This window comes from Miniopterus schreibersii, assembly GCF_964146895.1.
Source record: "Miniopterus schreibersii genome assembly, chromosome: 16".
In the NCBI taxonomy this organism is placed as follows: Eukaryota; Metazoa; Chordata; class Mammalia; order Chiroptera; family Miniopteridae; genus Miniopterus; species Miniopterus schreibersii.
Genome location: NC_138116.1, coordinates 43628748 through 43644721, shown reverse-complemented (window position 1 = coordinate 43644721; position 15974 = coordinate 43628748). Strand labels below are relative to the sequence as shown.

At 55.2% G+C, this 15974-nt stretch overlaps 1 protein-coding gene across 3 annotated transcripts in view; it reads right to left on the bottom strand.

Moving 5' to 3' along the window:
- Positions 1–882: 882 nt before the first annotated feature.
- The window catches only part of ALDH3A1 (aldehyde dehydrogenase 3 family member A1), a 33087-nt gene continuing 17995 nt past the window's right edge, over positions 883–15974 (bottom strand). The window contains exons 1-11 of one of the 3 annotated variants that reach the window (XM_081162364.1): positions 10488–10549; positions 6637–6803; positions 5354–5585; positions 4772–4857; positions 4327–4535; positions 3626–3743; positions 3016–3157; positions 2228–2394; positions 1741–1840; positions 1188–1318; positions 883–1089 (exon numbers count right to left, since the gene is read on the bottom strand). In XM_081162364.1, the coding sequence (XP_081018490.1) occupies positions 1075–1089; positions 1188–1318; positions 1741–1840; positions 2228–2394; positions 3016–3157; positions 3626–3743; positions 4327–4535; positions 4772–4857; positions 5354–5585; positions 6637–6798 (1362 nt within the window). In that variant the 5' untranslated portion in view covers positions 6799–6803; positions 10488–10549 and the 3' untranslated portion in view covers positions 883–1074. Of the gene's footprint in view, positions 1090–1187; positions 1319–1740; positions 1841–2227; positions 2395–3015; positions 3158–3625; positions 3744–4326; positions 4536–4771; positions 4858–5353; positions 5586–6636; positions 6804–6927; positions 7007–10487; positions 10550–15974 lie in introns of those variants that run through there. The other 2 variants (XM_081162363.1, XM_081162362.1) reach the window with 2 other exon arrangements.

The window sequence follows — 15974 nt, the reverse complement described above, 5'->3', positions numbered from 1 at the left end:
GGCGGACTGATGACGGCGGAGAGGGGTAATTCAAGAGAGAGAATCAGGGACGGGCAAGGTGGGGAGAGGCAGGGGCCCTGGCCAAGTGGAGGGCTGGCCTTTGTGGGAGCAGGGACACCCTGCGCAGTTGTGGAGGGCGGGCGTGGGGTGAGGCCCCTAGGCGGGGCCTGGCATGCCCTGTTTTGACAGCACCGGACAGGCTGTGCTGCACAGTGAAATCTCCTGTGAGCACCACCACACTCATCCCCAAACCAGCCAGCCGTAGCCAGCTCGCCAGCTGCTGGGAGGAACTTGCTTAAGGACCCAACAGGCAGGCAGCCTCAGCAGGCCTCTCCCACCCACCCCCAGTCACCTGCTCTGCCCAAAGCCCTGCCCCAGACTATCCTCACTAGACCCCATGTCCTCTCCTCAGGCCCCTAAGGCCAGACCTCTGGACCCAGACGCTGCCTGCCTAAAACTGCCGGGCACTGTGGTCCTGGAGGCTAACCTGGTTTCCTGCCCTCTGCCCTGGGAGCAGCACTCTAAAACCCCCTGGGTTTCGTGCTGACAGCTGCGTGGTCTCACTGAGGGACCCCTGCCCTAGATGCCAAAGGTAATTTGAGAGGAGTGCTTTGGTCCTCAGTTTCTGAGCCACTTGTCCTCTGCTAGACACATGAGAAATGAAGCTGACATCTCTCCCAAAGTTTAGATGAAAGGCAGACATCTCCACACCAGGGCCTCCTGTCATGAGGCCTGTGGGGGGAGCTAATGTGAGACTTTGTGGGGCCCTTTGGGGAGCCCTTCCCTTCACTGCTTGTCAGGATGGTATTGGTGGGGCTGGAACAGGACAGCAGAAGATGGGTGGGTGCGGGGCTGCAAAAGAAGCAGGCTCACACTCATTTGTCCATTTGGAAAACTTTATTATCTTACATGCCCAGCAAGGGGGCAAGGACTTGGGGAGGTGAGGCCCGAGGCCTGAATTGTCGTGGGGGTGTGCACTGGCCCACAGAGCAGTAAGGGGGGCTCCAGGAACAATTCTCCAAGGTGCTGGAGAGCAGGGTGAAGGCACAGCACGGGAGGCCAGGTGCGGCAGCTTCAGTGGCGGGTCATCTGTGAGGAGGACATGGGCGCAGTGAGGCCCTGGTTCTATGCAGGCCAGGAGGCTTCCAGAAGCCAGGTTGTCTTGACAACACCCCCCCACCTCTCACCTTGGCCACGCTTGGGGGGTATCTGCCTTTGAAGGGATCTTCCTTCAGCAGAGACCTCACCAGGCAGGAGCGGCGGTGGGAGAAGGTGATGAAGCTCTGCTTGCCGTGGTAGGATCCCATGCCGCTGTTCCCTGTGAGGAGGAGAGCTCAGGCCCAGGAGCCCCCAAGGCCCCCAGACCCTCCCAGGGGCAGCCTATTCCTCGGGCATCCCCCTAGTGTCCATTCCCCGGAACAACAAAGACAGTGCCCAAGACAAGCCTCTGGCCCATGTTGCCTCTCTCAGGACCTCTGTGAAACAGACTCAGGGCACCAGGTGACCTTTGGGGCCCTCTAGGGTCTCAAGGTTAAGGGTGGCTAATGGATATGCAGGCAGAGGCCAGAGAATCACATGGGAAAGGTTAGTGGGAGTCTGAGACCCAGGGCTGCTCCGGCCCCTCCTGAATTCCCAGCCCAAGGGTAGAGGGGACACCTGTGGGGAGCAGGTAGGCTCCCTGCCCACCGAGAGCACCAGAGCCCACCCCAGGCCTACCCCAACACTCCACCCCAGACTCACCCACACCCCCGAATGGCAGAGTGTGCACTGAGAGATGGATGATGACGTCGTTGGCGGTCACCCCGCCACTCGATGTCTCTGCAATCATCTTCTTAATCACCTGCAACAGCACCCAGCCCCAGCCTCAGTCTCCTGCCCCAGGACATCCCAGGCCCCCTCCCCACCCTGACTGGGTACATCCTGGAGCCTCAAAGATGTGAGCTGGTGGAGGTAGAGCCCCAGTCGTGGTCTGCACCTTGAGCCCCAGTCAGAGCCCACTCTCCCCACTTATCAAGGACTGGGTGGGGAAATGGTGACAGTTTCCTTGACTTATGGAGGGCACTGTCAATGATCATCTCACTCAAAGGTTAAGCGACCTGCCCGAGATCACACAGAGGTGAGCAGGGAAGCTGGGACTTGAACCCAGGTCTGTGGGCCCTTGCACTGTTGACACGAGTGCTATGCCCAGGAACCCCAGGACCCCGGGAGGAGGGCACCCCAGGCCCACCTTGTCATTTTGGGAGAACACATAGAGAGCCAGGGGCTTCTCACGCTGGTTGATGAACTGTATGGCCTCCTCCAGGCTGCTCACGCACACAATGGGCATGATGGGCCCGAAGATCTCCTCCTGCATCACCGGGGACTGAGGGTCCACGTCCGTGAGGACGGTGGGGGCTGAGGCAGGAAACAAGCCAGAGTCAGCCAGTGCTGAGACCCTGGCCCTCCCCACGAGTCCCAGCATCTAGCTTCCTCCCTTCACTCCTTTACTGATAAGGCTTCCGAGGCCTATAGAGGGACAGAAACAAGGCCTCCACCCGCCTGGGCTCCATCCTGCAGACCTTGGCAAGAATGACGGACTAACTTGTATGGAAGGGAGCCCAGGCACTGCATCCCACCAGCTATCTGAGCCCCTGCCAAAGCTCTTCCGTCCCCTGCAAGCTGGAGGCTGATTGGGACCCTATCTGGTGATCCTCAGGCCTCAGTACTTGGGGCCCCTCCAGCTCTGCACACCCGGGCCTCTTGTGCTGCTGTCCACACCCCCTGCCGATGCTTGGGTAGGGGATGAAGCTGCTCTCTGCACCTCGTGGGGAGAGGGGCTTCTGGGCTGGGGCAGGTCTTCCCAGGAGCTGTGCGCGGCCCCTGCCCACCGAGAGCACCAGAGCCCACCCCAGGCCTACCCCAGCCCTCCACAGGGTTGTCTGCTCTTCAAGTATCTGTGCCCACTTGCTGCCACCTTGCAGAGACGCTGGCAGCCTGGGCAGGCGGCAGTGCTCTTCCAAAGGTGAGCACACACACCTATGTACCGGCTGGCCGCATCCCCGGTGCCTCCGAAGGCAATCTTCTGGCCCTCCAGCAGGCCCATCACCCTCTGGAAGTGCCGGGAGCTGATGATCCTTCCGTAGTCACGAGACTTCTTGGCATCATCCCCATAGAATTCCTGTGGAAGAGAGGTGACAGGCTTCAGATAAGAAGAAGGACCCTTGTCACAGCCAAAGGCTGCTAGGTTGATGGCCACCCGGCCTGGGAGAACACTGCCTGGCCAGTGCAGTGGACAGTGGCACAATGACACCAGGGACTATGGGGTTGCCACATGTCTGGGGAGCACCATGGTGTCCACGGCATGGGAAGTGTGGAGACAGCACTGTCTCAAAGAAATACTCGCTCAGCGTCTGGACACCCAGTAAGGAGCTGTGTGTTCACAGAAAGGAGGAGGGAAGGGGACACACCAACCAGTCAGCAATCACTGTCTTTGGGTGGCAGGATGCTGGGTGGAACTTTTTTTCCCTTCTTTATGCTTTTTAATCTTTTCCAAATTATCGTGTGGATTACTTTTATGATCAGAAAAGAAAATCCAATTTTCTAAAGTTCACACCCACCTATCTCACCCCCATGGGCCAACACTCACCTTCAGGGACGTTTTGAGCTTCTCCACGATTTGGTTTTGGATGGAGGGATCACAGAGAATGTAGTCAGGGGCCACACAGGTCTGGCCACTGTTCATATACTTCCCCCAGGCAATGCGTCTGTGAAAATCCCAGATTAGACTATTTTTCAACACGGGAGGCTACCCAAGAACAGGCACCTCAGTCCATCAGCTCAGGATCAACTCAAGGGCTGAGGAGAGAGCGGTCTGCAGAAGCCAGAGTATGTGACTTCCCAGCAGGGTTAGCCCACTGGCTTTGAGATTCCAGACAGAGTAGACCCATGTCCCTGAGTGCTCACAGGGGCCCGTGGCACTGCACATCTTTACCTCATCAGTGAGTGCTGGGAATGTGGGGGGGATATTTGGGGCGGGCAGCCTTTGTGCCCCTCTGTTCGTGCCCTTGAGTCCTGCAGCCAGGTGTCACTGCTGCTGGGGGTCTCCCCACCCTGGAAGGCTATGCAGGTGGGATATGGAAGTTGGGCAGAGCTCTGGCTGAACCTCTCCTCTGCAGGAGGCCTCCCTGGGCTGCCTGCTCCCCCCACCCCTACCCAGGCTCCTGCCAGGACTGCAGGCACTATGAGGGCAGGGACAATGTCTGTGTCACTCAGAGCACATGTGGTCCTCATGAGTTGGGAGGCAGTCAGAATGGCCACACTAGCTCCGACAGGCACCGGGCTCCTCACCTACAGGCGACATCCAGATCGGCATCCTTGTCCACGTAGCAGGGGCTCTTTCCCCCCAGCTCCAGTGTGACAGGGGTCAGGTGCTTGGCTGCTGCCGTCATAACGATCTTCCCGACTCCAGTGCTCCCGGTATACAGGATGTGGTCAAATCTCTCCTTGAGCACCTCGGTGGTCTCGGGGACGCCCCCATTGATCACTGGGTACAGATCCTTCCGTGTGAGGGGAGAGCAAGGCTCAGAAGGGACCACAGACCCTCCTTGTTCTGCCCAGGCAATATCGCCAAGCAGACACTGTCTCCTGGCTCAGGGGCTCTGTTCACCGCAAGGGGAGAGGCCAGCTGTCCTCACCACCACCAGTGGCTTGGCCCCTTGCTGCAAGAAGTCACCATCTCTCAATCCCAAGACCTGGCCCCACAGTTCTCCTTGGGCCCTGGAGAGCACCTCACCTTATCCAGGTACTGGGGGATGATGGTGGCCAGCAGGTTGGCCATGTTCTCGCTCAGCTCCGAGGGCTTGAGGACCACGGCATTCCCTGCAAGCAGAGTCAGGGTGGCCCCACCGCATTGCTCTGCCCTCCCAGTGACCAAGCCTGGTGCCTCCCTCCATTTTCTGTGTCCTCAGAGGAGTGAACAGCAGAGCTGTGGACACATGCCACAGGACCTGCCCCACCTGCCCTGTGCAGTTGATGACATGTGGGAAAAGAGCAAAGGAGAGAGGGGAGAGAAGTGCTCGGAGCCCACGCAGAGCACTGGTAAGAAAACCCTGACACATCTTAGCTGAGAGCTCTGCACAGCCCCACACACGGGCAGGGAGGAAAGCTACATGCACATCTGAGCCTGGCTGGGCCTGGAGGGCACCAGGAGGCCTGAATAAAAAGTTTGGTCCCTGCAGCCTCCTGTGAAAGACAGACTCACTAAACTCTACCTGACCCCAGGACGCATCTTCTCACAGGCCTGAGCTCCCCTGGCCCCACTCTGCAGTGAGGAGCAGTGATCCTTCCTGATCTCCCGGAAGGAGGCCCATGGTACCTGCGGCAATGGCGCCCACCATGGGCTGAACGGTGAGATCGAAGGGGTAGTTCCAGGTGCCAATGATGAGGACCACACCCAGGGGCTCCGAGTGAATGTAGCACTCATCCTGCTGGGTTTGGGCAGTCTTCTCCACGGGCTCATCCAGAATCCACTCGGGGAGCTTCTGGATCGTGTACTCGATCTCCTCCAGGCAATATACCACCTCCTCGTGCCAAGCGTTCCATTCGTTCTACAGCGACAGGGCTCCTGTAAGCTCGCCAGCCGCCGGCTCTGACTGGGCACTGCCAGGCTGGCTGTGGGTCCCGCTAGCTGCTCCCTCGCTTCGTGACCCTTAATGACCTGCTACCCTTTCCTAACCCTAGCCTCCCAATCTGCAAAATAGGAGCATGCTCTGAACTCCCTCGGGCTGTTGGGTGGCACCTTGAACAGAGCCCCAAATGTCCGGGGGCGGGCCAGGGAAGGCACACGGGGAGCAGAGCTGGGGAGCAGAGCTGAGGAGCGGCCACTGGAGCAGTGGGACTTTGAGGGCTCCTTTCTGCCAGGCCTGGGGGTCCAGCAAGGTTCGGACGTGTGAAGTTTAAGGATCCCTGACCTCGGCAGTGATCCGAGAGCCATTAATGCGCCGAGGAGAACGGAGCCAGGGAGTGCCTGGGGGCCCTTACAGATTAAAATGACCCTTGAGCCCAGGACGGAGCCCTAAGAAGGCCACCTTCAAGAAGGGGCACAGGAGAGGGGCTTCCAGAGAGAGGGTCAGGAGTGAATCCAGGGGAAGCGGGGCGGGGGCGGGGAGGGGCTGCTAGGCCGCTGGGCGGCGGGGAGGGGCCGGGCGCACAGCCGAGCGCGTTCAGCTCCTCCGTGGACTTTGGCTAAACGGGGCTGAGAAGTCGTCGTCTTTATTTTTTGTTTTAACATGAGACGTCGCGAGAGATTAAAAAATAGAGCAGCAAAGGACCCCTGCCCTCCTCCAAGCTGAGATGGAGGGGTGCAAGCAGGCCCCCCGCCTTGGGGGCACGGGGTGGAGGGTTTAAGAGCTCGGAGGTGTGTCGTTTTGCTTCGGGGCAGGGATGCAGGACGAGGGGGGAGATGCCTCCACCTAGGGGATGCCCAGCTTGCTGTTCCCTGGTGTAGGGAACCCGTTGGCCCTGGGGGGTGAAGGCTGGAGCAGCAGGGAGGCCTGAGGTTTGGGAGGCCACGTCCGCAGGAGACGCTTGAAACGGGTGGCCTCCCGCTGCTGGTGGATGGAGAAGAAAGTGAAGCCGGGAGGGGGTAGGAGGGGCCACCTTGTGCAGGTCGGCGGCCAGCGCGCCCGCGATGTCCTTCTCGCGCTCCTTGATCATGCGCCGCAGCGCCTCCAGCTGCTGGATGCGGAACTGCAGGGGGCGGGTCCGGCCCGAGGCGAAGGCGGCGCGGGCCCGCTGCACGACCTCGCTGATTTTGCCCATGGTGCCTGCGGGGACGCGGGGCCTTGGAGCGGGCGGAGGGCAGCTGCCCCTCCTCCCGACCCGACGCCGGGCCCTGGGGGCACCGGGCCCGGGGGCCGTGGAGGTCGCACCCTCACTGCTCCCCCTTACTTTACAGGAAGAGGCAGTCTCCCCAGGGGCGCTGGGGCAATGCCCTTCTTTGGCCTTCGCGCCTCCCTAAGCCAGAGGTCTGGACCCCCGGGCCCCTGGATGCGCCTGACACCCCTGCGGCGAGGCCGGGAAGGAGTGCGGGAGACCGAGAGTGTAACCGCGGGCGGGCCCTTCCTGGCGCCGCGCGCCCCGCTCCTGCCTCAGCCTGCTCCCGGCCGAGCCGCTGCGGCCCCAGGCAAACCCTGCAGGAGCTCTGCGCACCCAGCCAGCCGCCTCCCAGCCCAGGCTGGATGGCACAGGCTGCGACTCTACACCCAAGCTGGTTAAAGGGAAGCCAGAGTCAAAACACCCGCCTTTCTCAGAGGCTTCGACGGCAGAACCAGGCTTGGCCTGTAACACCCAAGACACAGAGCTCCGGCCTGCAAAGGGCTTGCAGAGCTTCCAACCTCCACGCACAAGTGGGGAGGGGATTCCTGCTGCGGGTGCAAGAAACCATATTGACAGGTTGGGATGTCCTTCCTGAGAGCCATTTGCCTACATTTAGCAAAGCCTTTAAAAACTATTACTCTGACATTTCAGGTTCACATTCAGGAGCTTATAGAAATTACAGTGTTTCTAAATACTCTCGAGTACGAAAGTTCATCAAGCTTGTTTATACCAGAGAAATACTGGAAACATCCTAAATGTTCATCAGCAGGAGACAATTTAGCCCTGGGCAGGCAGTGCAGTTGATTGGAGAATTGCCCCACACAACGAAAGGCAATGGTTTGATTCCCTGCACGGATGGGTGTAAGAGGCAACCGAATGCTGTTTCCCCTCACACATTGACGTTTCTCTCTCTCTAAATATCAATTTAAAAAATTTTTAAATAAAAATAAATGCCCTGGCCAGGTAGCTCAGTTGATTAGAACATCGTACTGATACACCAAGAGTGTGGGTTCCATCCCTGGTCAGGGCACATACAAGAAACAACCAATGATGCATAAGTAAGTGGAACAACAAATAGATGTCGGCCTCTCTCTCTCTCTCTCTCAAATCAATAAATATTTAAAATAAATAAATTAAATAAAAATAAGTGGACTATGTTGCACCTAAGTGAGGGCTGACTGAGCAGTATTTAGGAGAGAGACAGAAGTTTCAGCACCTTTACAAAGGGTGCTCTCTCTGTGCCAGATGTATCCCCCACACAAGGGATGATAAAGAAAGCAGGTTACAGAACAGCAGGTATACTAGGTGTGCATGTGTGTGTGCACATGCAAGAAGAGACCAGATGGGCGGCCCCCACATGGTGGCAATTGGTAGGGGTGGAATTAGTGGTGATCTTTGCTTTCATCTTCTGTAGTGCTAAATTTTTGTGCAATGAATTTGCATCTATTTAAAACATTTGTTAACACAATGAGGTATCACTCACACTTGTGAGAATGGCTGCCATCAACAAATCAACAAAGAACAAGTGCTGGTGAGGGTGTGGAGAAAGGGGAGCCCTAGTGCACTGCTGGTGGGAATGCAGACTGGTGCAGCCACTATGGAAAACAGTGTGGAGGTTCCTCAAAAAATTAAAAATCAAGCTGCTTTTTGACCCAGTGATCCCACTTCTAGGAATATATCCTAAGGAACCCGAAACACCAATCACAAAGAACTTATGCACCCCTATGTTCACAGCAGCACAGTTTACAATAGCTAAGATCTGGAAACAGCCCAAGTGCCCATCAGTAGATGAGTGGATAAAAAGCTGTGGGGCATTTACACACATGGAATACTACGCAGCTGTAAAGAGGAAGGACCTTTTATCCTTTGAGACAACATGGATGGACCTGGAGAGTATTATGCTAAGTGAAATAAGCCAGGCAGAGAAAGACAAACATCACATGATCTCACTCATATATGGAATATAATGAACAAAATAAACTGATGAACAAAATAGAAACTGAGGCCTGGATACATAGGATAGACTGTCAGGGGGGAAGGCAGATGAGGGGACTGGATGAAAGAAGGTGAAGGGATTAGCCAAAGAGCGCATATGCATGCCGATTATACAAAAACAACAGTGTGGTGATGGCCAGAGGGAAGGGGAGGTGGGGGTTGGGTGGAGGTGGGCAAAGACAGGGAAAATGGGGACATATGTAATACTGTCAACAATAAAAATTAAAAATAAAATATTTAACTTTTTGAATAAAGGTAATCTGTAATAGGTAATCCATGCTCATGGTAGGAAATGTAAAGATACAAAAAAGAGGGGCACAGAGAAAAGTAAGCCTCCCTTCTCCCTCTCCCTTCTCTCGCAGCAACTCCTTATTGTCCTCCCAGAGGTATTCCACCCACTTCAGACGCCGCATAACTTCTAACAGAAGAAAGTAAAAAAAAATAAAACACAATAAAGCTTCCATTTTGCAAAAAAAATTATATATACCACACATATGTATTTATAGCACATATATATGTATGCAATAATGTATATATGATATATATACTATGTGTCATATATATGTATGTATATATGGTATGTATTATTATAGTTGTTTTTTCCCCAGAAGATGGAGGTATCCATGTGCGTGTGTTCCTGTTTAATTCTAGCAAGTGGTATCTGATTCCTTCCACTGCCTCTCCTCTCCATGGCGCTGACCCCGACTCCAGGCTTTCTGCACAGTGAGGGGGGGCCCTGCTGGCATCCAGGGCACCCCTCTGGACATGTCATGGACCCCTCCCTAGGTCTGATGGAGGGAGCCCTCTCACTGGGTGCCCCACTAACCATGACCACACAGCCCAACAGGAAGGTCCTCCTTCCCTCCCTAGCCTTGTGTGGTCAAACCAGAGCAGCAGCCTCTGGCCATCGGCCACCAAGGCCAGGCAGCCCAGGGCACAAGAGCCTGGTGTGAGACAGGGTAGGCTGGCACCCCAGTTAGTATCAGAACTGTGTGGTCCCTGGAAGGGGCCTCCCTGTGCCTCCTCTGTGGACAGCGTTGATCACAGCTCACAGTTATTACAAAGATGAATGGAGAAGAAAGCATCTCCTGTTGCACCTGACACCCCACTGGGAGCAGCTGGAGTGCACCTCCTGCATTCCTAGGTCCTGCCGCCTCCCCTGTGGACGGCCTCCCCTCATCATCCCCTTTGATCCTCAAAAAACTCTGGAACTTTGGGAGGCCGTTTTATAGGTGAGGAAAGTGAGGCTGAGAGCCGTTCAGTGCTCTGTCTTGGTCTCACAGTTAGCAAGCGGCAAAGTCAGGATCTGAGCCGGCTTCTATCTCTATCCTCAGCTCACGCCTTTTAACTACTGAGCGTTGCTGCCGTCTGGGGGAGTGGATTAGGGCTTCTCCCCCACCATCCTCTCGGCCCCCTGCTTCTCTGACCCTTGGGGCCCCCACATCCCAGTGCTGCGGGACGGCAGAGCTGTCAGAGGTGGGCTTTGGACCCTCAGGGCACCAATCCAAGGATTCTCATTAGACATTCCTGGGGTGTAGGGAGGACCAGCCAGAGATGGACCCCACTCCTGGTGCCAGCTCCAGCTAGATCTCCCCACCTAGGGAAAAAGATAAAGAACTTGGATGGGAGAGGATTACCTTTGACAGTCTCTCTGGGTGGCTGGAGCTCCTGGAATGAACACCAGCCTGGAGTGGATGCATTTAAGGACCTTCTCCTCACCCACTCAGCCTTCTCCCCTCCCACTCAGCCCTGGCATCCCTGCCCTGGAAGTTACGCAACAAGACCAAAACAATATTCAAAGGTGGGGTGTAGCACAATCAGGGCCTCTGCTCCCCGGGAGCCCCAGCTTCAGGGATTAGCCCTTTGTTCACTCTAAAATGCAGGAATATGTCTCTGAAGGCTTGGGCAGGGCTCACATCCAATCTTTAGAAGGAGCCCAGGCCTGTGTTTGCCCTGGGCGTGGGGTCTGCTGATTGATTCAGCCTGACGTGGACTTCCTCCAGATTTCCAAAGTGCAACAGCCAGAGGCAGTCCTCACGATTTTTCCAGTTACATAAGCTCAGTAGCGGGTGGGGTCCGAGTCACAGTGCGGGTCACAGCTTCCTGAGGGGTCCCGCTCCACAGGCTCATCCCCTTACCCCTCTGCCCTGTGCACCGGCGCCAGGGCACCATCAAGGCTGAGCTCTCCAACCCTGGAGACCTTCAAGCCAGCTTTTTCCCCACTGGTATGTGATCTGCTGTCTTGTTGAACAGCAGAGAAGAGGCCAGGAACCAGTACTAACTGCGAGGGATCTTCCTCTGTGTGGTTGTCCAGGAAACCAGACACGCTCGGGAAGGAAGGGCTCTGGAAGCCCCTTCCTCCATTATTTAGCAGATGGTTGCTGGGCACCTGATCTGTGCCATGCACTGGGGATGGAGGCAGATGTGGAGAAGCACAGCCCTCACTCCTCACACCTCCCCTGCCGCCATGGACTCTAGGCCTCCTCCTACCAGGCACTTCCTGCCACTGGCACCCACCTGAGGACTGTTCAGCCAGCGTTAGGTGTCCTTGCTTCCCATCTCACTGGGAGCAAAACACAAATTTTCCATGATGGCCTAGAAGCCCCTGAGGATGGTCTTGCCCTTGTCCCCCCACCCCCCGGAACGCCCTTCCCGGTGCACCCACCCACGTAGCTCTGCTCAAATATGATGTAAAAATAGCAGCAACCCCGAGACATCGCTGTCTTCTTCCCCCAGAGCATTCACCGCCCTCTGACATGCGGCTTGTCTGCATATTTCGTGTGCTACCTGTCGTCCCCCACAACTAGAATTTGGTTCCCTGCTGCAGTCCTTAGCACCTATAACAGTGTCTGGCACATAGGTGCTCAATAAATATTTGTTGAGTGATGGGGTAAGTAGGAAATTTCAAAATGATATGAAAGGTGTAGCAATTGGAATATGCATGAGATGCTACAGGGACTCAGATAAGGACCCCCTGGGGAGGAGAAACAGCATCTGAGCTGAACGAGGGGTATTTAGGCAAAGATCAGAAGGAGGGCTTGGAACAGCAAAAGCAAGGCACAGAGGCAGGGGTCAAAGTCCTCTGTCCACCGCAGTTATTAATTAGGTGTGACGTGTACACTGTTACTAGCAGGAGGTGAGGGGATGAAGGGGGCTCTGGGGGCAGGGGGCTCATGGAGGTCTGTGGGCTAGGCCAGGCTGTGGGGGTGCCGGAGCACGAAGAAGCTTATCATAGAGACCTATATCTGAGATTTTTGTTTTTAGGGAAGCCCTCTTAATAGGGTATATTCTTAGTGAGGTTCAGACTGAAAGCTGAAATGACAAGACCCCAATCTAGATGAGGGGCGGGAAGCCCTCCAGAATAGCAGGAGGCAACACTGACAGGCTCCGGGCCTGGGGTGCCTGGGGTGCCGGGGCTGCGCGGGGGGCAGATGGGGCACCCTCTGAGATGGGAGGAGCAGGTGGGTGGGCCAGGCCTCTTGCGCCAACCTGGAACCCTCCCCCACTCCCACTTTTTGGTGGTGGCCCCTGGTCATCTTTGGAGGAGACCCTTGCCCTCTGCTTGTAGACTCGGTGAGGGGCCAGCCAGGTGCTCTGCTGCAGGCTAGCCAAGGCGAGCGCGGTCCCCAGGAGGCCCAGATTCCGATGGGAGCTTCGCCAGCGGAGGGCGGGATGCGAGGCCGGAGGAGCTGACTCACCCTGACGGCGGCGCCCTGCAGGGCCCGGCCCGGGGCGCCCTGGGGTCGGCCTCAGCCCCCCTCGGTTCTGCGAAGGCTCTGGGGTCGGCCTCAGCCCCCCTCGGTTCTGCGAAGGCTCTGGGGTCGGCCTCAGCCCCCCCTCGGTTCTGCGAAAGCTCTGGGGTCGGCCTCAGCCCCCCCTCGGTTCTGCGAAGGCTCTGGGGTCGGCCTCAGCCCCCCCTCGGTTCTGCAAAAGCTCTGGGGTCGGCCTCAGCCCCCCTCGGTTCTGCGAAGGCTCTGGGGTCGGCCTCAGCCCCCCCTCGGTTCTGCAAAAGCTCTGGGGTCGGCCTCAGCCCCCCCTCGGTTCTGCGAAGGCTCTGGGGTCGGCCTCAGCCCCCCCTCGGTTCTGCGAAAGCTCTGGGGTCGGCCTCAGCCCCCCCCTCGGTTCTGCGAAGGCCCTGGGGTCGGCCTCAGCCCCCCTTGGTTCTGCGAAGGCGCTCGCCCAGCGCCTCACTGCCAGCTGCACGCCCTGCCACAAACTGTCCTTCCTCTGGGCTCAGCTTCCTCAGGTGAAAAGTCCAGCGGGAGGAAGCCGAGGGATGAGCACCCCAGCCCTCTGCCCTCCTTGGGTTCCCGCACCCCTCCCGGAGGCTCGGCTGCGCCTTCTCTGCTCCTGAGGCGCCTTCATCCCTAGCAGCAGCCGGGCCCTGAACAGAACCAGGCAGCAAGTGCAGACCAGCAGCGGCCCGGAGGCTGCGGGAGGCCCGGCAGTGTCCGGCCCGCAGGCAGGTCTGTGGAGACGTGGCCGCTGCTGTCTCCAGGAGCAGCGGCTCCTAGGGCCTGGCACTATGCAGCGAGGAGTCTCAAAACTCGTTTGTTCCTGTGGAGAAGAAAACCTTTAGATTTTAACTGTTTATTGTTATTATTATTTTGGTTAAGCTTTGGTTCCGGCTTAGCTTGAGTTGTCGTAGAAAGTGTGGCAGAGAGATGCTTTTTAGATTTTAATCTTTGAAGCTCTAATATTCCATCCCCAATGCCTTGTCCTAGCCAGGTTGTCACCTCTTTCTCTGGAGCCACTCCATTGCTGCCTGCCTGCTCTCCCTGAGTCCATCTCACCTTCTATGACCCCTCCAAAAGGTGCCAGAGGGGCTGAGGGCCTGAGCATGCCCCCCCATTAACATCCTTCAGCGGCTTCCTACTGCTCCTAGGGGAAACCTCCCGCGGTCTTTGAGATCTTGAATAATCTGACTTCTGGCTGCTTCATCAGCCTCAGTTCGTACCACTTCCCAACAGTTTCACTGCATTCCAGTCCACTGGCATTCCTTGAATGGGTCAATTTCCTACCTGAGGGCCTTTGCACCTGCTGCTTTCTCTCCCTGGAACACTTTTCCATCTATTCTGCACCACAGTAACTCTTATTCCTGTTCATATCTCAGCTTCTCTGACCACCCCGACCCCAAATGATACCTTCCCTACTTCCAGGAACCTGTCACAAATTGCAATAATATATTTGTTTGTGTGAGTATTTGTCGATTTTTTTTTTTTTCTCCATGCCTCCCACCCCCCAGGCTGGAATTTCCTTGAAGGCAGTGTTCTGAACTTTTGTTCAACCCACATATCCTTAGCACTTAGCACAGTGCCTGGCTCATAGGAAGACCTTGGAAGATCATGGAAACAGGCCAGCATACCGAATTATCCTGCAGATGGGGCTGGGCAGGGTCTGAGCTGAGTCATTTAGCTAGATGATTTTCAGCAAATTCACCTAAAGCTAGCAAAAAAAAGTTTGCTTCTTTTTTTAATTGAATTTATTGGGGTAATGATAGGGGCACTTATAATGTCCAAAGATTGAGCACTTGAATTAATCTGAAATATAATTATATTACTTATAAAATTTTAGAACACATATAACTTATGTGAGCAGGAATTTAAGTTTCTTTTTTCTAGGCCTTTACGCCGGTACACTCCCCTTGATTCCGGACAAAGCAATTAAGGAGGTGACGCATCTGGACAATGTATCCTTGAGCAGACATGGTCAGGCCGGCCCAAGCAGGAGTCAAGAGATCATCTTATCGAGACATCGCCAGATGACCAAGAACAATAGCTGACTCCTGCGGACCTCGGGGGCTGCACAGTAGCCGCATTCTGTTCCCAGCCTATATAACCCTATATAACCCTATATAACCCTATCCCTCAGGCCACTCCTTAAGACAGGCTTTGGATGCTCGTATGCTCCCTGTCTTCTTGGTTGGCCGGCCTTCTCAATAAATGCCTTATGTGATTCAATCCTGCCTCCATTGAACTGGATACAGCGACAGGCAGCCCAAGCCCCACCGGGGTTTCTCGGTAACAGTAACACTGGTTAACAAAATTATACAGGTTTCAGGTGCACAATTCTACAACACACCGTCTGTCCACTGTATTGTGTGCTCACCACCCCAAATCAGGTCTCCTTCCATCACCATCTATCCCCCCTACACTCTCCTCCACCTCCCCCCAGCAATCACCACACTGTTGTCCATGAATGAATGAATGAATGAAACAATTAGCTTAAAAATTATTTTGCTTGAATTTCAAGGAATGTTTTGGTTACAAATAGATATTTGGAGGGGAAAGCCACTTTCTTTTTGTTAATGTAAGAAACATTTAAACCTGTGAAGACTTGTTGTGAGTTTATTTGAGCCAAACTGTCGACACGTGTGAGAAGCAGAGTCTGAACAGATTGAGATAATGCTCCGGAGAACGGCAGGTTTGCACCTTGTTTCACACGTTACGATCAAAAGAGGAGGTGTAAGTGGCTACATGAAATTCGTTGGTGATTAGGGAGGCGGGAGAAAGCGAAGCAGGAAAACCTCTGGGACTAGATAAAAAGTAAAATGATAGACACACACTTCTTTTACTTAGGTGGGTGCAGTATAGTTAACAGTCAACAGTTAACATGATAACAATGATAATCAGGGGGTTTGTGGTCTCTGAAGAGCGGTGCCCATGCTTTGAAGGGTCTGGAAAAAGAAAAATTACTTTGTTTTTGCAAAGTCATGTTAATCAGGTATGTTATCACAGATGCAAAAAGACAGGCTTGGTTAAGGTGAAGACTCACCTTCATTAGGGAAAAATACTGCTTTAGGACATGACTACCTACCGTAAACTGCTTTTAGTTAAAAAAGTTTTCATCTCAGACCATCCTTGTGGTTACTTTAGGTCTCTGAGTTTGCAAGGCGGCTACACAGGTCTCCCCTGAGCTTGTCAGGTTAGCATGTGGCCCCTTTTTGTCCACATTTTTAAGAGCAGGAAGAAAAACATTAAGCAGGGAGTCTGTGGGATTCTCTCCTTTCTGTGAAAGAGAGGTAGGAAAAGAGGCTTGGACACTCGGAACCCTCAGGAACATTTTGTGCAGTCTGTGGAGATCCCTGCCCTGCACCTGAGCGGGGGGTGCAGAGGGTTACCCCC